The sequence below is a fragment of the Bombus impatiens genome, unplaced genomic scaffold (assembly GCF_000188095.3).
Source record: "Bombus impatiens unplaced genomic scaffold, BIMP_2.2 scf_1445, whole genome shotgun sequence".
NCBI lineage: Eukaryota > Metazoa > Arthropoda > Insecta > Hymenoptera > Apidae > Bombus > Bombus impatiens.
The window spans coordinates 206997-230424 of NT_177864.1; the positions used below are offsets into that span (position 1 = coordinate 206997).

General features: G+C 43.3%; 1 protein-coding gene across 15 annotated transcripts in view; it reads left to right on the forward strand.

Moving 5' to 3' along the window:
* The window catches only part of LOC100749305 (ELAV-like protein 2), a 39901-nt gene extending 16499 nt beyond the window's left edge, over positions 1-23402 (forward strand). For 2 of the 15 annotated variants that reach the window (XM_033324034.1, XM_033324032.1), the window contains exons 2-9: positions 11981-12216; positions 13318-13421; positions 14070-14223; positions 15895-15933; positions 17226-17481; positions 19845-19886; positions 22068-22070; positions 23008-23402. In XM_033324034.1, the coding sequence (XP_033179925.1) occupies positions 12021-12216; positions 13318-13421; positions 14070-14223; positions 15895-15933; positions 17226-17481; positions 19845-19886; positions 22068-22070; positions 23008-23332 (1119 nt within the window). In that variant the 5' untranslated portion in view covers positions 11981-12020 and the 3' untranslated portion in view covers positions 23333-23402. Of the gene's footprint in view, positions 1-23; positions 1524-2229; positions 2551-5394; positions 8048-11980; positions 12217-13317; positions 13422-14069; positions 14224-15894; positions 15934-17225; positions 17482-19844; positions 19887-22067; positions 22071-23007 lie in introns of those variants that run through there. The other 13 variants (XM_033324033.1, XM_033324031.1, XM_033324035.1 and 10 more) reach the window with 13 other exon arrangements.
* The last annotated feature ends 26 nt before the right edge of the window (positions 23403-23428 follow it).

Below are 23428 nucleotides of genomic sequence, written 5' to 3' on the forward strand. Positions count from 1 at the left end.
GGGGCGGTGGCGGCAGCGGGCAACAGAGGGTGCAGCGATTGGCGGCAGGGCCTGGCTCCGTCAGTTTAGTTACCGCACCACATAAAGGCATTGCGTTGTAGACACCGTTATACCCGCAACATTCTTACTATTTGCTTGTATATCTTCATTTCTGACCCTTTAATTCGACAATACGTTCGTATCGTTGGTACATATAGAATCGTCCTCACCGTATATACCGATCAATCATTCTTGCTTTCACCCGCCCACGTGTCAACGAGATACTAATCGAAAACCGCGTGTGTTCACGCACAACTTCGAACCGCGTTTAAACTAACGAAATAGAAAGAAGGAAGAAAAGAGAGAAACGAAAAGGTCGAAGGCAAAAAGAGTACAACGGACGACAACAACAGCAACAACAGTAATCAATAGAAAACACGATTAATAGAAAACGAGTAAAACAAAATAATCGAAGTTGAAATCGATCGGTCAGCGGAGAAAGAAATTTCGTCAACAGACTTGGATCGTCGTACCACGTTCTTTCACGCGCGTCTTCGTCGGGGATCTTATGATTTCGTTCGTCCATTTCTACCCCCCCTTCCCGGATCCTTATTTTTATCCCTTCGCCTCCTGGAACGGTCAGCTTCTCGAAGATCGATCTCGATCGACGTGCACGCGGCTCTCCTTCTAACTTCGTCTAAAAAAGAAAGAGAGAAAGAACGAAGGAAAAGAAAAAGATAATTAAAGCTACGAGGATAAAATATACGTCGCCGGTTCTCCACGAAGATAATTCAGTGTGCGATACGTTGACGAGGTTGGTGTTAAAAATACAGAGAGCAGGAATCGTCGTCTGGAAGATCCTTTAGTCGGCAGAAGAGGTCTTGAGGAGAAGGAAAAAGGAAAACGTACGGATGAGAAAGGGAGAGGTAGAGGGAGAAAGACGAAGTAATAGTGTTGGCCGGTGGGTGTGAAAGAGAGACGCTCGAGGGTGTGTTCCGTGATTTTCTTCGTCATTTTTTTCCCCCTTTCGTTTCGTCGATACATTAACAAATCAAGTGTCATATGTACGTGCGATCGTCGTGTATCCAGTAGGTTCGATTGTTTTTATAAAGTATAGACTGTAATTCTTCGTTGTCGATCGAAGAAAGTGCGAGAGAGATATCTGGAGAAGGACTTGAACTTGTAATTCGTCGCCGTAATTCGACAAACTTGGCCGTTTAAAAATCGATTAAAATTATCGCGTAAAACACGGGCACGGTTCAGAACGAAAAATAAACGAACAAACGGATAAACGAAACACGCACACATCGTCGTTTAAAGAACGAGAATTAAATACGAAACGGAACAAAGAACGAGCATCAAACGAGATAACAACGAAATGAAAATCTAGCGATATAGATAATATATACAAAAAAAAGGCAGAGATAACACTTCATTAAAAAAAAAAAACTAATAAAAACGCAAAAAAAAACATTAACCCACCGTCGTTTCGTTCTACGCCCAGATATCGGCATCCTCCAACCACTGATTTTCATCGTTAACCGGTATGTTCATTTGTTTCTTTACTTTTGTTGCTTCTGTGATTCTGACCTTCGAATTATTATTATTGTTCTATTCTTATCTTGTTATTATTGTTGTTATTATTACCGTTATAATTGCAAACATTATTATCGATCTCTATGTATATCGATCTATGTGTTTTGATAGCGCGCTATCAGGTGCCGATCATTATAATATATGTTTGTAAACCCTTTGCCGGAACATCCTTTATACAGGACCAAACGAAGGATCCTTCCGGCAGCCATGATCATTCTCCTTTATCGAACTTATTTTTCTCGCGTTCTCTTGGCCGATTACGGGGATCGTTTTCCCCTCATTGCTTCGTAGAAACATATTTCAAATTTTGTTAAATTCGTTTCAGCTTCATTTCAAATTCAAATTGATTTAAATTTATCGTTATCCCATCAGAGAAAAAGATATAGATACCGATCTTGGTGTAAAAGGAATTGAAATGTTAATTCGTCATAGCAATCGATTGACATTGGGCGTGAATTCTCAGTTACGATAAGCACGATTTAAAAAGTATTTCTATCCGTGGAACACGGTGAAAATATCGGCGCGCAACAACTGACGTTTTTCTACGGCGCAGTATCGCGGGCTAGAGAAGTTTGGGCGTGGCAGCCGAAAGCAACGTGGCCAGGAGAACGCGAACGCAGACTCCAAACCCACGGTTCTCCGGCCAACTTTCAGTTCGAATCCTTCTTCCCACTTGCGGAGCAACCGGCGAAAGAGCAAACGGAAAAAAAAGAATCGAAAGAAAAAAAGTCATAATTAAACGAGGAAAAAAAGAAAGACGAGAAACTGAAAACGAGAGAGAAATACGGTCTCGAAAAACACGGTCGATCGAATATGTTGAATATGTTCGGTAACAAGATGATGGAAAACGGCGAGAGTGTGCATGAAGGATCAAGCAGATCCAGGATGGAGCAACTGGCACTGCGGGTCCTCGTCGAGGACAAGCAGGAAGTCTCGAGAGGGACGCTTCCGTCCGCGATGGCCTCGATCACAATGGTGCGTGAGAGGGATAAAGGGGTGTTAGATAGTGTGCCAATGAACGTTTTCAGCGAACACGATCTTACAGTATCGCTTCCTTCCGTTTTCCTATGTTTTTCGTTCCGCCTTTTTGTGCCAGAGAAATTACAATATCGCCATCTTTTATTTCTTCATTACGCTCGTTTCGATCCGTGAGAATATTTCATTTCTGAACCAGATTGTTCCAACGAAACGCAAGATGAAAATATCGAGCGGAGAAAGGAAGAAGCTAAGAGACATAGCTCCTCTAACGTCTAAGCATCGTACGTTACTTCTCCTCTTTCGGGTCTTTTTCTATGAAAATTCCCAGGCGAACAACGCGATATCAAAGATTGACCGAGGGTTGCGAACCTAGTAGGAGGATGATAGAGTGGAATGGTTGTGAAAGAAGGATAGAAAAGCGGCAAGTGGGAGAGAGACTAGGTCTAGTTGGGGAAGCTCGTATTGATCGTTTCTGGGTCCATGTGACGCGCCTGCGTTTTGCCGTGGGGTAAAATCGTAGCGAGGGTAAACTATGGGGAGGAGGGTGGAAGAGCGAGAAGAGAGAGAGAGAGAGAGAGAGAGTGCCGTGCCGGGGTTCATATACCCCCAGGGCAACTGCAACGTTCCACCGTACCACCGACCAATCAATGGAGCTTCTCTACCTCTCTGTCTCACCCTGTTTCTCTCGTCTCTTCTCCCTCCGTCCATTCGTCATTCTTTTTCTCTCGATTTTCCTCCGTTCTATTCGCGACTCTTCGTCCATCATACGTAATATGATTGCATCGTACGCGTCACACACGCGCCGTCCCCTTCCCGAGATTTATACGGTATTAACGTTGACAACGCCGAGCATCCTGCCAACGCCACCCTTGCGGATGCGTGTACCCACGCACCGCGGCAATCTATCGAAACTTCGTTCGAGTTTAAACAGAGCTACGCTAATCCTGCTAACGAGTTATCGAGGACGAAAACGACGGCAATATAGGGAATGGAGGTAGCCGACGTGGCTCTCCTATTAAACATCACCCTAGGTCTTTGAATAAACGATGGTCTCGACACGAGTGGTGCCGTGAAAATTGTCCTGTCTCGTTTGATGTTGCATATTTCTATCGCTATCTTTGAAGTCTCTCTGAGACCCTGAACGGAGTTACAGCGTCGAATTTCATTAACCGGCTCATTTCATTTCCATTCCTTTGCCCGTGACGTCGATGACGCTTAAGTTAACGACATAGGTAGCCCCGATAGCTTTTTCTTCGTTTAATCGGTACGACGTATGAAAATCATGGCGCGTACCATCGTAGGCGAAAAGAATTTTTCGATCATCCGGCTATGACCGGACGCTACTTTTCTCTTCACGAGCATTTGTTTACTTTACGTAATCACTCTTTGTGGTCTTCGAGGAGAGTAGTAAGGTTTCCCTGGGTACTTTGTGATACGATCATTGCCTCGTGAGAGAGAAACGATCCACGGATCGACGCGTACAATTGCGTTGAAACGACGACGAGAGAAGCGACGCCGAAGCGCGACCACCAACGAATCGATCGATCGCACCTTAATTAGCACAGCGATTACATGCTCGCTTGATCGATTCACCACATTCGGCCTCTGTTTCCCTAGGTGGGGTCGGCTCGTCTGTTTCGTGCAGATGCTCGTTAAAATCGTCATCCCTCTTCTATCGTTTTCAACGATAATACCAACGTTCGACCCTCTGACGCGGAATATGCATATCCATCGACTATAGCAGAGGTGAAACGTTCTCTTGGTCGTTGAGAATTATTTATACGCCCTTTATAATTATTTATCCCCTCGCATGTTTAACTTTGTATTTAGGGAACTATTTTTATCAACGTTTACCGTTGCTCTTTCCGTTACTTTCATTGTCGTATTTCAGTTGTTTTCGTCACGCGTCGAACTTATTCCTCACGGAATGCCTATAGGTCGAGAAATAGGAAAGTTGGTGGATTATCGACGAATCTCACCGGGAGTTCAGTGACCCTAGGAAAACTTCACGGACGGAATTACTGCTCCCGTGGCGGAGCTGAGTAGAATTATGCTCGTGCACGGTCGTATCGGCGGATCGATGACGAAGGTGGGGCCAAACCCCAAAAACGTAGACTTCGACAGCTGGATCATAACCGAACGAAAGAACAGGGTTGTTCGATTCACGTTTGTCAACCTACGAACGATTCACGATCTATGTTTCTTCACGCTTTTGATCTCTTCCACAGGAGGATATTAAATCTTTCTCGCTGAAAACTGCGTGTAACGCGTTTCTTTATCGAAACGTTCGTAAAACATTACGCGCAAATCGAAATTACGAAACTATCGGTCGTACGAGCGAGAATAAAAAGCGATTCTAGACATTAATAAGGACAAATTTCCCTCTTGGTTCAACGACCAGAATATTGTTTCGCCGTTGGTTGTCGCTAAGGCGATCAGAGGCCGGCAAACTTTCATAATTCCAACGGTAATGCGGTGACAACTTCCTGTCGCACCGTGTGGCCGGTTTTAAAGCCACCGAACATAATGAAACGCGTTCGCATATGCGTCCACTACGTGTCCCTATTTTTTTCTGCATACCGTTTCGCATCTGTTGCAAGTCCCGTACCCCGGTCCCAGTTTCGTTCCCTCTTTTCTCATGTGGCTAGACAATACCGACTTGCTCCCTCGTTCTCTTTCTTTCGTCAACGTTAGGTCCGGTCATGTACGTAATATGCAAAGAACCTGGTCAATCGTTCGTGTCCCAACGAAAGCAGGAAGTCAATCGAAAAAATCGTTTCTTTGTTTAATTCGTTAAGGCGAGCGAATGTAAAGGTCGTTTTTCGATAGTGATTTTAAAGGAGAAATTGATAGAGGCAGCGATGTAAAGTATAAATTGTACTTTCGTTACGAAGGCAAGATGTTTTCGCTGTTCCTAATTATATCGAAAAATCTGAGTAGATCGATGATACGGCTTATCGTCGTTCCAATGCATAGATATGAGGCCAAGACAGGCTTTTCCGTATAACTCCATCGTGTATATTTATAGTGTTTATACGTGGATGTATTTATAATTTCAGTGGTAGATGGTTGGTGGACAGTTGGTGCATGCACCGACGAGCTGTGTGCCGATTACTCGTGCTTTTGGAGCATTCAACGGTTAACATAACGCGAATTCTTTCGAGTCAATTCGCTGTTCTCTCTAACCGGCTGCAAAGTGCAGAGACCTCTCGGACATTTATAAAAAGACTGGCGAATGATCGCTATTAAATTTTCGTAAGTTTGCGCAATAGCTTTAAAAATGATTCAAGGCGAGGATGCATCAAACAGATGCGTGTCCAGGAAGTTCTCGCAAAATAGTTTGATTCGTTTGGCGCAGTGACGTAATATAACGGAAATGAATTTCCGAAAACACGAACTTGCGGTTATTGGCACGACCGCCAAGTGTTGCTCGGCTTGTTTCGTCAGCGGTGCATAATTTTGGCGTACTGTCATTTTCGAGACTGGCCTCGCTCGATCTACGGAGATAAAGCCAGGGTAAGGTCAGGGATTCTTCTTCGTTACTTCCCCGCGTTCGTGGCCAGCCACTTGCGTCGCTTTTGGAAATTATTCGTAGCGAAAAGGGTGAAAACAGTGCCAAAAATCTAAAATGGCAAAACTCTAAACAAATCGAGCATAAAGGGCGTACGTTGAAAGCGACGATCGATGAATCAAAGTAAAGCAATTGGAGTGGGATAATCAGGCAGAAGGTTCCCCGAGTACGTCGACTTTATCCTTGAGATTTTTCACCTCGTTGACTTTGACTCTCGCGCGAGTTGTAGTGTTTTGTCAGACGCGGATTTTTCTTTTTTTTTTCTTGCCGGTTCTCCTCGAAAGATTCAATTTCATGGTCTTTGGCAAATGGCCACCAGCGAGTTTCGACGATGTAATTCATGGTTTCGAGTTCACTACCGATCGAGTGCGGCCTCGTAAGGGGTAAAAGTACTCTTGTATCGACGCGATAGCGCACCGAGACGACGGGGGTCAAAATCCGTGAAGGGGTGGTCATGATCTGATGCAAGGGGTGATGCAAGCAGGGTGAGGGAGGCTGGAGGAGGGCGGTATACCTTCTGCCTCGTAATGTCGGGGAGCCATGTTGCAAACATTTCCTAACGAACAAACCCCTGCAAACATCTCGAGGGGACACTGAAATATTGTATGCGAACTGTCTGTACTTTGTCGACTCTCTTGTTAACAGGACGCGATTGAAACAAAGTGACAGGTGTTACTTTTAAACCGAACGACAGAATAAACAAAAATCGTGACGCGCTACTCGACTCTCGAGATTGTAAGCGTTCAAGAGCGAACCGTGAAAGATTTATAGCTTTACTTTGCAAATAATTTAAACGCCGTGATACAGCGTGGAAATTGGAAATTTGGCAAAACTAGACGAGGGGAAAAAAAGGATGTTTAGAGGGGCCAAAGAGTTCGATCGGCGATGGGAGGTCACAGTTTATTTAAGAACGCGCATACGTCTCTTATTAGTTCGATCGGCAACCCCTCGCAGCGTACGCGCGAGTCGGTAGGAGGAGATACGTAATAAAACGAGGGGTTCGTAGTGGGCTGGCGACGAGCTTAGCCGAGGGTGCGCGATCGCTACCGAATCAAGCCGACGTTGACCGAACGAGCTCGCCGAGCTGTGCAAGCCGCTTGAACGCGACTGGCGTGTCCAGTCTCTAGGCAGCCTCCGCCCGTGTTGTATCGTTATTTCCGTTTCCTTAGTATAGTGTTTAACGCTTTAATTTCTAGTCTCGCGTAACCCTCTACACATTCACATATACACGCATATACATACACACGTATATCGTATTCTATTTTTTTTACACACATACATACACACATACGCGCACGCGCACATATACACGTACGTTTACATCATACCCACCGTATACCTCCGACCCCTCGTTTTCTTTATCACGATCGACGAATACGAAATTTGGTGATCCCGTTTTACGACGATATCGAACGCGACTAATTTTCGGCAGAGCCGCTCGTACACATACACGTACACTCACACGTATGTGCTCGTCAAAGTGAAACCGAGGGACCGTCGACCAGGAGGCGAGCATAAATGCCGATTTACGAGCGCTCGCGTCGTACTTTTCTTTCATTGATTTCCCCTTCTGTTCCGGGCGGCGGTGCGAGAGCGTGATAGTAGGTGCACGTAAAGAGAGAGAGTTAGAGAGAAGACCAGGGACCGGCGCGATACATCGATCAGCACCACGAGAGTAGTCGCGTAGCACGGGCCAGTTGCACGTTGCTCGGTTTCGCGTGCGACCGAAAAGAGCTTTCGGAAGAGAAAAGGGAATAAACGTCGAGAGACGGAGAGGAAAAGAAATAGTACGGAGAGTGTCGCGTCTCGAAAAAATAAAGAAAAGTGTTTTCTGTGTTTCTGTGTGGATGTGTGTCGTGTGCTTACGCGTGCATCGATCGTAAAGATAGAAAGGTGTGGATCCTGAAAAGACCGTGGAAACAGGTAAGCCGGGTTGAAGATTCGTTCTCTTCGCTTGCTCGGGTTTCCCGATTTTCATCTGTCTTCCATCCACTTTAATCGCAAATATCTCATTGTCAGTGAGAGATACGCTGGATGCTGCGTGTGCAGCAGCTCGTTCTTCGAGGGGTTTCGGAGCACGTGCCTTGCGAGTTTCGTGGCACATTCTCATTCTCACCCTTTGCTTTCTGCATGCTTTCGTCGTCGTCGTTCTTTCTACACGCCACCCGTCCGCCGCTTCGGTCCCACCATCATCCTCATGACCGCCACTTGCCTTTACCCTTTTCCCCTCTGCTGTGTGCCGCTGCTACATATTCCTTTCCGATAGCAGGACGAGCTACTGCGTTTTTGCATGGCTCGCGTGTACATGCGTGCGTGCGTGTGTGCTTTCTCGCGCGGAAAGGGGCGTCAGCGAGCGCGGGAGGGGATTCCCTTGGAATTGTAGCGAGAGGAAGGGGTCTCGTGCGCGCACCACAGAAAGCGAGAAAGAGGGAGACAACTCCCGAACCACGACCGAGCGAGAAAGATAGAAGGAAGGGTGAGGGAGGGGTGAACCAGCGAGGCAGGGACCGAGGAGTCGCGCTCGTATTGATCGGTCCCGGCCACGCGATTTTCACGATCCGTCGCCATGGCCACCTGGCCACCGGCTGAAGATCGTATCTGCCAAGCGTACGTGAAAATCGAACTTTAACCCCCTGCAAGACCCACCTGCTACCTTCGTTCGAAATTTAGATTGTCTTCGGGGAAATCTCCGGATATCCTCCCCTCAAGGATATTGAATCCTCGCTTCTTCGTTAGTTCTGTTAGCTGCATTATTTATAGTATATTAATCCCTTAATTTACAACATCGAATTATAAATGACGGACTATAGTTTCAAGGTAATAAAAGCAGGTTGTACTCTTAGCAAAGTTCCGTACGAACTCTAATTCCAGTTGCAGTTCATTACACCGAGGATCATTAAGTAGAAATTACGCGTAACACTTCGCATAATTTTTCCATATCGTTAAGCGCTTTACAAAGTATATGAAACCGTAATTATCGTAATTTTCAATCTCGTTTCGTAATCTCTGTCTTCAAAAAAATTAGATTCGATATACGATACTTAAACACCTGTGAGTTAAAATTGAAAGCGATAAAGAAACGTGGAAGGCTATCTGTCGCTGAACGATTCCCCGAGAGACGATCGTAAACGGAGATCGACTTTTGCGAGGCCCAGTCTGGCGAAAGGGGGTGGCTTTCCGCATTGTGGCGCGGACAACCCCAGGTTGCGCGTACACGCATCCATGCATAACGTCCATTGTCGTCGGATAATGACGGTGGCACAGGAGTCGCGTTTCGAAGTCACCGGCGAACGATACTTTTTCGATGCGTTCTTCTCGTCCGACAATGGGGTTTCTCGGCTTCCATTCTGCCGTCCTAAAATATCGCGATGCCGGCCATCGGAGTAACAGAGACAGAAAGAACGTGGATCGATAACTACGGAAGATGCGGGGCTACGATAACTGCTGGCTCCGACATTTTCTCCGACTGCTGAGCGCGCCTTTTTCTTCGCCTCGTTCGTAAACACCATCAAGCCCACCAAGCAATCTGTTGAAGAATACCGTCGGCACTTTTCGAAGGGGTTCATTCTGTGCCATACACACAACAGTCTACGGATTATCTTCAAACAATCTTTTGCTTCTACTAAAAGTTTTGTTATTCTTAACGCGTTGTTATATCTTTTTGGAAAATTAGAAACCGTGATATTTATAGGCGGACTCTTGGAGTCTTATAATTTTCTGGTATAAGGTTTCTGTAAAATTACTAGTCACGAGCGTAGCGATATAGGTTTCGTGGATTTAAAATTTCGTGGAACGTTCGTCCTGAGTTAGGCTTCTTTCCTTCAAGAGGATTCGATTCCCCTAATAGGAAATGTTGTTGGAAACCTTTCGAAAGGCTCCCAGGAGGTCTTTGACACCCTGTAACCGTAACACGAAAGCTATGTCTGATGCGTTTCGAATAGGAAATTTGAATTAACACAGGCGTCCGCCGTCGTAGTTTATTCTTTCCCATGTCTCGTGTTGGATACGGCACATTATTCGATGCATACGATAAAAGCTATCTATCCTGTACATATAATAAAAGATATCTCATGAGAGAACGTGGTCAGTTCGATTGGGGTGACCACAGCCATGAGACACAGAGGCTCCCAGCGTGGGGTGGCTCCAAGGACAGCTGATGACTACGTTGAACGACTGACAGAAGCTAGGAGGCGGAAGGGAAAGAGAGAATTAAAATGTACACCACCGATAGCTCGTGCCGGGTCTGATATACGTACATGTCGTGGCAGCTGTGTGTATTCGCCTTAACCATGAACACCATCGGCACCCTACGGCCATCGCGTATAATTCCCCTTTCTCTCTTTCCCTTTTTTTTTCGCCTTTTATTTTGTTCGCTTTCTGTCTCTTTCGCTCGAGGCGTGTGCGACCACATATCGGGTGTTTCGATCAAAATTACTTAATTCTTCTTACGGGTACGTTGGAATAGGAATCGGTAGACGATCGTTCGTCGAGATCGTTGACCTTTCGAACTAGAAAATATTAAACGTTAAGTTTCTGCGTCTATTCATTTTTTAAGTTTCCACGGCATTTTCGCTACGTTTGATTAGACATTTGCTAAAAATATCATTTGTTGTGTTAGAAGAAAGAATTTGGTATATAACGAAGTTTAATTGGAAGAAAGATATACAAAATTTTAAAAGGGAACGGAATGGTAGACGTACGATTGATATTGGACACCCTGTAAACGCATCGAGTTCGGTGGTTTGGTTGGAAGGGCGGAAGGGGAAGGCACGAGGGAGGCGAGCCCTTTAAACCAGAAAGGGGGGTCGTCGCCCCTTTAAATTATCCGCGTTTCTATTGGACCTTACCCTCGTCCCTACCAACCACCACCTCCGCCTGTTCTTTTCACGCTGTGTTTTGAAAGTCATTGTCAGATTACGTCAGCATCCAGTTGCGTGAACCATGAATTTTCGTAAGTTGCCCGTAACCGTGCCACGCGTCTTGTCTTCTCCAGTTGCTTTTAATTTAATCTACGAGAAAGATAATGATCCTCGCGTGTGGTTATAGCTAAAAAAAAAAGAAAATAAAAAATAAAGAAAAAAAAGAAAAAGCCTTTTTCAAATGCTTAAAAAAATTCTTCGTCGTAAGCGAATCGATTCGAACAATTCGTATATATGTATTAAGAACTGTTTATAATGCTTTGTTTTCATTAGCGAAAATATGCTTGTTACCATGTAAATACCTAATATGAGCAAAGACCTATGTCTCTTCGAATTTGTATTGTCAGTGCCGCAAGAAGCTTATGCATCATTTACAGCGTGTTGATTAGCAGGCGTTTTTACGTCCTTCAAAATTCCAACGACAGCCCGTGTTTATACTTGTCTGTTTCTTCCTGTGTTCTTCCTCGTCGCCTCGATAACCTAACTTTGACATGTTAGTTGAATTTATCGAGGAGCCCCTAGCGAGATATCAATATTATCGTTGGGATAATTATTTCAATAAAAAAAAAAAATGTACATGCGAAATTCGGGGTCCGCGAGTAGTCGAATGGAAACCGGGAATTTATCGTTATAATTTTACAAAATATTCGAACAACGTTTCAATGGTTGAGTATCACTGTCTGTCTCTTGAGTTCTCAGTGACACACTTGTTTCCTTACACGATAAATAAACAACAAGGTGATCGATTGCATTGTAATAAAGAGCTTTAGAAGGTATCGTCGATCGGTAGACGCCAGACGATTGACATTATCGATGCTGACCCAAGAGAGTACCGAGAGATAGAGGACGAAACTATTTTAGCAAAATACATAGAAGCTGAAAAGAAACGTATCAGCTATTCGTTGCGTAACGATAAAAGGACGCTTTCTTGTTTCAGATTTCGTACGTAGTTAGAGAGAACTCGGTAGAAGACTGCAATGATGGCGAACGGAATGGACACAGTCGTGCAACAAAATGGTGGATCCACCCTCGGACAGGCCTCGCAGGAAGAGTCCAAGACGAATCTCATTGTAAATTATTTGCCACAGAGCATGACACAGGATGAGATTCGATCCCTCTTTGCGAGCATAGGCGAGGTGGAGAGCTGCAAGTTGATTCGCGATAAACTCACCGGTAAGTTAAACTTCCACTGCATCCGTTATCGCGGTCGATGCTAAACGAACGTTATTGAAAAATTTGGAGAAAATCCCTTGTTCCAGTGCGATGGAATAACAGACAGTTGCTCATTGTTGTGATAATTTTAGCGGAAAGTTACTATTACGATAGTACGGATAAACGTTCAACATAAGAAGAAGTTACGTCTTTCTACACTTGTTTATCGATTTCTAGACGTTACCGAGGGACGGTGTTTAGTCTTGGTCGAGTATTCGGCATCGATTCGTCTGCGCCTGTTTATTTTGTATCAGTCCCCTTTGAAAGCCTTTTCAAATCGAATACAATCTCGTAAAGACGCGATACAACTACGGTACACAGTATAAATCATTAGGTCACAAGTTGAATAATACAAATATCGCGGTTTCAAACATCACGTGCCCATTGATTCCCTACATTTTTATCATGATACTAAACACTCGTAATGTCACTCCAGATGATATTTCTTTAGAATACCAACAATCAGTCAGAGTTTTCCTTTTCTTCGAACAATCGTACGAAGAGGATGAGCTACACCACACGTTTTCATCGTCGAAGAATCCATCGAATCTTTATCGATAATCTCGGGAAGCTGACCGAGGAATAAAGGAACGATTACGCAACGTTGTGTTTCCGTTATCTTGGTCGACGAATTTTTCCGCTGCGCTGACTGACCGTGCACGTTCGAGTGCGCGTAATCCAGCGTAATTTCGCCTGGCGTACTCCCGTCTCTGAATTCCGTGCGTTAGTGGAGAGCACGTGCGTGGACGTCGCGACGCTATTTCGGGCATCGGAGTAGCGGGGGCGTCGTTTGGTTCGAGCCTCTGCCGCTTTATATTCGACCTCGCCGCGATCTCTCAGGGCCGTATTGCACCGCCTGCGTTTCCTGTTTTTCAAAAACACTCGTCGCTGTCACGTACTCGTTTACTCAATGAACGAACACGCGTTTACTGTACGCGAACTCTGCGTTTTCTTCGAATCATACCTTTTAATAATCGTAAAAGGCGGAAATATCGATCTACGTGTATCTATCTGTTTTTAAGTATCCAATAGTCTAATATGACGGTTTATTTTCTGTTACAGGTCAGAGTTTAGGTTACGGTTTTGTTAACTATCACCGGCCTGAGGATGCTGAGAAGGCGATAAACACGCTCAACGGTCTTCGTCTGCAAAACAAAACGATCAAGGTTCGTTCTCCTTAAATATCTCTAGACATACCAAACTATCTATTTATTAGGATTTCTTTAGATATATATATTTGGAATTAAATACTCGACTTGCGAGCTAAAGTTCCCATGAATGATCTGATTTATACGCACTACATGGGTTATATGCTATCACGAATTCGAGTCTACTTTTAATCCCAGTGTAACGGAACCTTTCATTAACGCATTTACATAGTTTGGCCAGAAATAAATTAGCCACAACTCGGGAACAAAAGGCTCGCGGAAATCTGTAATAGCTTGTCGTTATTGCGTTTTCTCGCGAAGTCGCGCTTCGCAGTCATTATTTTGTCAAAGCTAATTATTTGAAATATGTTATACGAACGAGATTATTCATGATATTAGACGGTGTGGCGATGATGGAAATAGGCTGGCGTGAATTCAAAGACACTATCGCATCTGCTATTTATTAACTCCACCAGAACAGATAAAATTGTTCCGCTCGCGTACCACGTACATGATGTTAATCCACTGAAAAAAGAAGATCGAAGTAGAGTGTCTCCTATCTCTAGTTTCTTCCGAGTCACGTATAACGCTTTTACCTACGAACTTTTCTAATTCTGACTCGCGTTACTTTTCTATCGGTTGGTATAATTGTGTTCACCTTGGCAGGTATCGTACGCGAGACCGAGCAGCGAGGCGATCAAAGGGGCAAACCTGTACGTGAGCGGTTTGCCGAAGAACATGACGCAACAAGACCTGGAGAATCTATTCAACCCATATGGCAGAATCATCACATCGCGGATACTTTGCGACAACATCACCGGTAAGTTGCTAATTACCTGACAACTGACGAGGATCGTATCGGCCAGTAGAATGTAATCAGCCCTGTGGAAGGCCATGGAATTCGGCAGCTCTAAGGGGAAAATGCCGTTTCCCTTCGCTTTGTTCGAAGAGCAAAGTAGATTGAGACCGCGCGAATCAGACTCGCGCCCGTTCAATTAAGGAGATTCGTTAGGAAGCTTGGTGAACAATTTGACGAAGAATTATAAAAAGTAGGCCATGGGGTTTTAGTCGTATTGTGGGGTGGATCGGTGCGCCTGCAATCAGAGCGAGAACGAACACGATCGTTGTGAACGAGTGACGAATATTTCAATTAAATTTTAGACAGCGAACGAGAACGCTGTATACACTTTTCGTTGGTCGATGTCGTCTCGGAGCTGCGTGATCTCGTTTACGCATCTTTCATTCCGATCTGTTTAACGATTGCTACTTTCTTCCTTTCTTTTTCTCTCGTCCATTTTTCTCTTTAGTTAGTAACAAAGAACACTTTGTATTCGAGATCATTCGAGAGGACACACGATCGCAAATTTTCGTTTTTGATTCCATACTCTTTTGTCTTTTTTTCGCTCGTTATTGTTATTTACGTTCTCAGCTTACTTTTTTGTTAGCAGTGCATTCTATTTGCATCCCCAGTTTCACGCACAGCCTCATGGCCTAACCACCCTGTACCGTTACATTTCTTTTATATCCATATTGGCGTTTTTCGTTGTTGGTTCCTCTGATTGTGAGTTGTTACCTTTCATTTTGATACATTCGTTATCATCGTTCGCACGATTAATCAGTTCTGTTTTCGTTTCTCTCTTTTGTTCCTTTTTGGTTCCTGTTTTTCGTACTGTGTCATTAATTTTTGGTGTTCTACCTTTGTAGCTTCATAATTTTATTTATTTTCTTATTACGACACTGGTGTTAGGATGCGTATCGTACGTGGAACCCACCTCTGTTTCTTCCTTCGTTCCTGGCTTGCCTGTATTACACTCGTTCCACAGTGCGATCCTCGATTCGAACGATCAATTTCTGTTTTTCTTCTTTTCCTTTTTTTTTTCTTTTCTTTTCTTCGTTATTGTTGCGTTTCGTTTCTTTGCATTTTTCAGTTTATCTTCGAGTACTGTTTGAACAGAAAGCAAACAAAAACGAGACTTCTTTACATACTTAAGGACGAAGAAATTTTTAGGCGTAAAACATCTAACAGAATGATCGCTCGCCCCTTATTCATCTCATTGCGACCAATTTTGATTTATTGTTTCTTCAGACACCGATTATTTTGATTATTCGACATCATGAAAGAGTGAATATCATACGAGGAACGTTGTCGAAATTTATTTCCAGATCGAACGTCTTTTTTCTCTGTGCCTAGTGTTGAATCCATTTGAAACCTCATGCTCTATTTATTTGTTCCTTTCTTCCAATTTGAATTCATCGTAATTTCAAGATCACGAGATTCAATACTTTTCGAGAAAAAAGCGTTCTCCCTTTGTTTTCTTTCTACTACTTTCTTTTCTTATTTTCTTCTTTCTTTTATTCTCGTCAATTTTTATTCTCTCTTCCGGTTATTCGTTATTACATACCCTCCCACCTAGACGAATCAGGGGCGAGCGAATCGTGTATGCTGCCAGTTGACTTTTAACGTGATATGATTTTTTCCGTTTCTGTTTAGTACGACAGTTTGTGACCGGCGGCGGAGACTATTTGCCCGGTACGTAACTCATACAACTCTTTTTTCTTTTCCCTCATTACGTCGAAGCTCAAACAAAAGCAGCCGTTTTTCAGTCAATTTTTTTTCTATTTTTTTAAATTGTTCTTCTATTGTTTTCCTTCGTATGCTTCGGTTTTCGTTCGTCTCGCGAAACAATTACTTAGACTGTCACCGATATAAAAGATTAAGTTAAATTTATATTATTAGCAACGGAGAGAACAGGAAGTAAGAGAACGAATTTCTCGCGAGGAACGAACGATCAACCATGCGAAACAAAAGAAAAAGAGAAACCAATAGAAGACAAGTGACTTCTTGTTCTCTCCTATTTAATTTTATAATTTTATATTACTTCCTCTTGATTTTCTCATTGGCTGCTTTTTTTCACGTGACCGCGACAACAGCTACAAGACCAAAATTTTTAATCCCGAGCGCCATTTTTGTTTCTTTACGCTTTTTGTCGTTTGTTATGATTATGATTTTGCGACCGTGCCCTCGATCCATGGCACACACGAACACAGACACACACAAACTCACGCGCGCACACACACGCACACGCACACGCACACCTTCTCGCCTCCTTTTTGCCGCGTTACCAAACTCATTCAGCTTCGCGGGTATCGCTTCAAAGAGAAAACATGATCGACTCACTCGAGAACACACGACATCGGTGTAAAGAAACGAATCTGTGCGCACCGAGCCACTCGTTCGAATGCACTTGGTTGCATTCTACACAGAATTCGTCGTTGATCACGGGGTGGAAAGTACAAGAAGAAGGTTTGCTGGCATTCACGATCGATTTATTAGAAATCGCCGAGTATCGTTAATGCAAAGGCAACTTTCTTCGACGAATTGGATTGCTATTGAAATGTTTCTATTAAACAATTACGATTTGTAGCTGATGGATTTCATAGAAGGTTGATTGTTACTGCGTTTCTTGAGGATTCCAAGATTTTCCAAGTAAACTGCGTTCCAATGTTTTACGTATTTCTATACATAGAATACTTTCTTAATAATAATAGTGTCCATTTTCCTTCGCTTAATCCCTCAAAATTATCCGCAATGCGAATACCCTGCCTTTGCCACACCTACGAAACTCGTAGCGACAGTTTGATTGGAAGATCTTGAATCATCGAGAGATTTCTCGTAACGTCAAGAATCGCATGTACGCATAGTCACTCAACAGTCAACGAGGAATCTGCAAAAGTTCTCATATCTTCGGTATCCGTTATTCGTTCGATAAAAACGTGAAAGAACGATAGTCTAATGAATAACTTGAACCGATTGACTGACAGGATTGTCGAAAGGGGTCGGTTTCATAAGGTTCGACCAGCGGGTCGAGGCCGAGAGGGCGATTCAAGAGTTAAACGGTACCGTTCCGAAGGGCTCATCCGAGCCGATCACCGTCAAGTTCGCCAACAATCCGAGTAACAACAACAAGGCGATACCGCCGTTGGCCTATCTGGCACCGCAGGCGACCCGACGATATGGCGGCCCGATCCACCATCCAACCGGCCGCTTCAGGTACATTCCACTGTCGCCACTATCCAGGTACCTACTCGCCTCTACTCGCTCTACCCAAAGATCTCTCTCTTACTCTTTTTCTCTTCTTCTTTTCTACCTTGTTTTCTTCTTCACCTTCTTCGCCTTCTTCTTCTTCTTCTATTTCCATTTAGTTCGATTCAATTTCATTTCCTTTCTCCGATTCAGTTCCTTTTTTCCGTTCCATTTTTTAGGTTTGTTTAGCGTCTCGTTCGATAGAGCGCATACTCGGCGTGATCCATCGATCGATCGATAATGAACGAAGAAATTTATACGTTTAAATTTGATAGTTGCACGCAACGATGTGACCCGTAGAGTCTAAAACGATCGGTCGATCGATTCGCTGTTTGTCTCTTTCTCTTTGTTTACGCACTCACCGTTTAAGTACCCGAGTACACTGCAGGCTCCTCCTTACGCACCTCATCTACCATACGATATATTACCTCGTCTTCATATTTTCTTTTCATTTCTTTTCTTCCCTTTTCTTTTTCCCTCTTTCATCTTAGATTCGTCTATTCGATGTTCGACTACGTGTGAGCATGTTTCAACGCGATCAAAGTTTCATCTTGCCCGTCTCTTAAGCGCACATTTCTCATCGAGATTTTAGTTTATGTCGCGTGTTCTCTTTCACGAAGAACGGTCGTCGCGGTTATCAAAAGTCAAATTTTCAATACGAACGACTTTGCACTTTCGTTGTCAGTGATACTTACGAAATTTAACAAACGCGATAGAGAATTCATGCACGCGACAGAAAATCAGAGCAAATATGCGTCAGGAAAATGTGTAGACCAGACACGTGCTACCAGTCGGGCAATCGTTGGAAACCTTTCAATCGACCGTAGAATCGACGTTGCGATATCAATATTTCACGATCGGCTGTGACACACGGTGAAACGCGGGAATGAAACAACGTGTATCGAGGTTTAATCTAATCGAGACCCGTGTTAATTGAAATCACTGGTAGTTACACGTAGAACGTCGTCCGGCCTTTCTTCATCGTATCATTAGCACCAGCGATTATTCCCTTGATTTCTTCTATTACTTGGATCGTTTTCTTATTCCATTCCTCCGAACATCGCCTATCCAATCGCCCTTTCCCAACGAACGAGTGGTACAAGGTGGTCTCCAAAGTTAATTACCAATTACCTAGATGTAAGTCTATTGATCCAGAAAAAAATCGCATTTGATCGCGCATGAAAGACAGAAGACTGATCCTTGACCACTCTGGAAACATGGAGGAGCAAGGCACATACAAACGTTCTGTTATTTCTGTAAGTTTTCTTGGTTTTGGTCTTCGCGATCCACGGTAAGCTGGCTCGTCGAAACGATTTTACTCTTTTCTAGCACGATGGTATGATTGAAACGACGATGTGTGACAGAAAATTTATTGAATAATTTTTCGTTCGTAGAAACGCGAGGAAGGTTTCGTGGATCTCGGAAATGCGTTACCGTGGATGCGAGGCTGACGACGAATTCGATTAAAATGGAGTTGAGAAACGTCGATAACAAAACAGACTAGAAAAAGCAATTCTCGTCTCTCCTTCGTTCCGCGTTTCTGTGCCTCTGCAAAACACGACGCGTGCCATCACAAAAAAAAAAAAATAAGAAAAAAATTATCATTCAGAGACATGATATAACGAACGAAGATGACGATAAAGACTTTCCCTCATCATGTCATCGTGTCATTTAACTTGCTTAACAACCGGATATCGAGCGTACTTCAGGTCCGTCTGTCTGTCCATGTCAGTCAAACGCGAGTAAACTTGATGACGGAAGACTCGTGTAACGTTAAATCGATCGAATCGAACACGTACGAAGATTCGACGATTCGAAGTGTGTCAGTAAAAAAAAAAAGAAGAAAAAAAGAAGCAAATAGGAAAAAAATATGAAAAAGTAGATTAATGCGCTTCGCTTTTTTCGCTTGCCTCTATTCCGTACTTTTATCGTTTCCTTTTCGATCGATGCCGCGTCGCCGCAATCTATTTTTTTTCTTTTTTTTTACGCTTCCTTGTCTCTCCTCTCCTCTCAAGAAAAGGGAGAAAGCTAACCTGAGAAATTCCATTTTCTATCTATTTTATTTTCTTTCTTTTTTTTTTTGACAATCTTTTTTCTTTTTTCTCTTTTTTCTCTTTGTTTTCTCTAGTTCTTTCTTAATCTATCTTTATCTCCCTGCCTGTTGCGTTATCCACGATGAGAAAAGAAAACGGAGAGGCACCATAGATGGTAGTTCCGTGCGAGGAAAAAGAAAAAAGAATGCCAGAGAAAAAGATAAAACGGAAGCACAAGGAAGCGACTGACTCTTATCCCGATTTTATTGGCTCATTCCCGGAGTATCTCTCTTCTTACGTTGTTCTTTTTGTGTTTTGTTTTAGCACTGGCAAGGCCATGCTTGCCATTAACAAAGGCTTACAGAGGTCAGTATTTTTTTCGTTACTACCACTACGTTCCCTCCCGGTTTTTCATTTTTCGATGATTGATTTCTGTTCTTGCGTGGCTTCGTTCTCTTACCTTCCACACACGCTCCGCGTTAAAAATTTCATATGGTCACACCATCTTTCATTCGACTTTCATTTCATTTTTACGAATTGTTATCAATACAGTTGAATTATATTTAATCACGATACTAATAATATATCAAATTCATTCGGAATAAGTCAAATATCGAATCGAAACGAAAATCTTCATCGTTATCGTTAGAGATTTCCGTTCAATCTTATGATTCGTTCTTTTAAACGGCCACGTTTTATATTTTATATGAAATTTTTAAAGCCTTTTTCTCTTTCCCCCTCGCCTCACACTATTCTATTTTCTCTTCTCTTCTTTCTCGTTGCCTTTCGTTCCGTTTAATTGTTGTCCTTCAAACGCTTCTCTATCCACCAAACGTCACAGAGCATATCTTAGCGCTTTCTCGAGAATGCGAATCGATTCGGGTGTACAATCTCAATTCATAACGTTTCTCATTTCCTTCGATACACGAACGACAAAAAAGAAAAAAAAAAAAAAAGAAAAGAAAATTGCCTTTACTCTCTTTTTTCAATTACCTCGTTTGTTTTTTCTAAATCATCTCTACGTTCTGTCGGAGGTTCTTCAAATTTATTCTGAGTTTCGCGAGTCAGATCTAAGTTTCACTCTGATTTAACCGATATTAGAAATAACCGTAGAATTTTCATTTTTCCTCTTTACCCGCTAGCTTTCAAGCTTTTGTATAGTATCCTGACAAAAGTAACATAGTCTAGGACTGTACAGACGGATTTCGACCGATTTTTCAATCGTCGTCGAAAGAAGAATAAAACAGATTAAACAGATTCTCGCGAAACTACGGGTCGCCATGCCTGGCAAGAAAATAAAAAGAATACAACAAAGAACAGAGAAAAATATTGCAAATAGAGACTCGAATCAACGTTCCTCGACAAGCTCGCATTTTCTTCTCCTACTTCACTGTTTCTTTTCTTTGGTTCTTTGCCTTCATCGATCGTGTTCGACTCGAGATCGTGCACCTGCGATTTCTCGGCCTCTCTGCCGACGATCAGAGTCGACCCCTCTATTTGAAAACACGAATAAGCTGAAGAATGTTGGGCTAGATCAGCGCACGATGAGTTGTCTGTAATTAAAAGAAAACAAAAAAATGATAATAAGAGTTCCAATGAACGCACAACGTAACAATACACGAAAGACATGATTCAGTTTGCATCCGCCGATAGTACAATTAATTCGATGGTAGAACAACGACGATATAAAGCAGCGATATTTGTTGAAAGATCAACGTGTCACTGAATCGTTGGCGGAGAGCTAGGAGCGAGGCTAGGCGCACGATCTTTGAAAGAGCAATTACGTGAACTCACGTGAACCGTATATATATACGTATATGTATAAATATATAGGTATATGTATTTTTGTTGGCACACACCAATGCAAGAGAATCGCACTTGATTATGGTTAGAAAACAACGCACCGATGTGTCGACTTTCGTAGCCTTAGAAACGATCGATCGTCGACCAAATAAATTGCGATATTACTTTTGATATTTGCATAGGCGACATGAGAATCCATGCCTCCGTGGTTCAAGAGAGATTTGCTCCGATCGAACGTTTCTGACAATCCTCGGAATATTAAACGATAGTCGAACGAGTGTGTACGTATCGGCTAGTTAAAAGGAAACGTGGATTCTTCTTTCACGAAGGAACGTCTCTGTTCTGCAACCTGATCCAATCGAACCTCTAACTTGATCAATGGTTTTAGATTCGATTATAGATATCGAGCAACTGATTTATCTAGCAAACAATTAAAAAACAGATAAAAAAGAAGAAGATATCCTCTGGATAAAATGTAGATGAATGAATTTAAAAAAGAAAAAGAGGGTGGGGGGCAAAAAAGGAAGGGAGATACCGATGAATCGAGTTTGGGGTTCATTCGAGGTGTCGTTAAAGAAAAAGCCACCCCAACCAACGAAATCGCGTTGTACATACGCGTGCGTATAAAAGACGCGGTTCCTAACGAGCGTTCGTAACGAATGCCTGCTTAATTACTGTCATCTCGACCCTATAATGAATACTCACTGAGATGTGCCCTGTTTTAACGCGGCTTGTGACGTCAAGTAGGTACGTAGATTACATTTTTACATCTCTGTAAATATGTCCTGCCTCGATGTTTTTTCACCTTCACATCCGCCGTTTCGTAACTTTCAGCATGCCGATTAACGAACGTTTGCATGCGAATTTTCCCTATTTTATTTCGCGATTTTTCCCGCTTTCTCGCTCCTTTCGTTCCACCATCACTCTCGTTCCCTGTCTCTTGTCTTTTTTTTTTGTTTTTTTATCTAATTAAAAGTTCCGTCCGGTAGCCAGCGTCGAGACGCGACTTGTTCATTTGGAACGCTTTTACCGGTACAATTGCATGCAGCCTTGCGCAACGATTAATTTTCCCGTCAAGGGTTTCGTTTCGAAATTAATTAGCAAGAAAGTGACGGTTTTTCGCGCCGGGATTATTGGTCGGATAACCGACGTCGTTTATCTTTCCGTTCAGGTTCGTTTGTACGTAGAATATTTTCGTTGAATGAAAAGACGCGAGTGATTTTATACGGCACTACTTGCACGAACTTAATTTATTCGTACGATTCTTTTGCGACAGTAACATCGAAGGAAAAATTAGTGTTTTGTGAAAGAAAGTGTTTCAGTCGAGTCGCATCTGTTCGAGGCACTTTAATCGTGTACACGATCAAATTTGTTCGCAATAAAAGAATCTTGTCCGAGATTCTTCCATACGAATAGCCAAAGAAGAAGGTAGCAGCGTTGAGTAGCGCCGTCGACGAACAGAATTTCTTTCGTAAATAACTATGTACCGTGTAACAGAAACGAAAGCAATCCTGATCAGTTGGATTGCGTAGATTAACGGCGTTGCTCCGCCAGAGCGCAGAACGTTTTTCTTGCCTTGTAACGCGAGCGCGAGGTAAAACGGGAAACCCATGGACCAAAGCACGAGCACAATACCGGTCGTCGATGGGCATACGTTTTCACACGATCAACTAAACTGTTTCAGGTACAGCCCGCTGGCAGGCGATCTCCTGGCGAACTCAATGCTACCCGGGAACGCGATGAACGGTTCCGGCTGGTGTATCTTCGTGTACAACCTCGCTCCAGAGACCGAGGAGAACGTGCTGTGGCAGTTATTCGGTCCGTTCGGCGCCGTCCAATCGGTCAAAGTGATCCGCGACCTGCAGACGAACAAGTGCAAAGGCTTCGGTTTCGTGACGATGACCAACTATGACGAGGCGGTGGTCGCCATCCAGAGCTTGAACGGTTACACGCTCGGTAACCGGGTTCTTCAAGTGAGCTTCAAGACGAACAAGAGCAAGGCGACGTAGAACGACAAGCAACAGCACCAGCAACACCACGATCACCATCATCAGGCAGCAGCAGCGGCAGCAGCAGCAGCAGCAGGGACAGCAGTGGCAGCAACG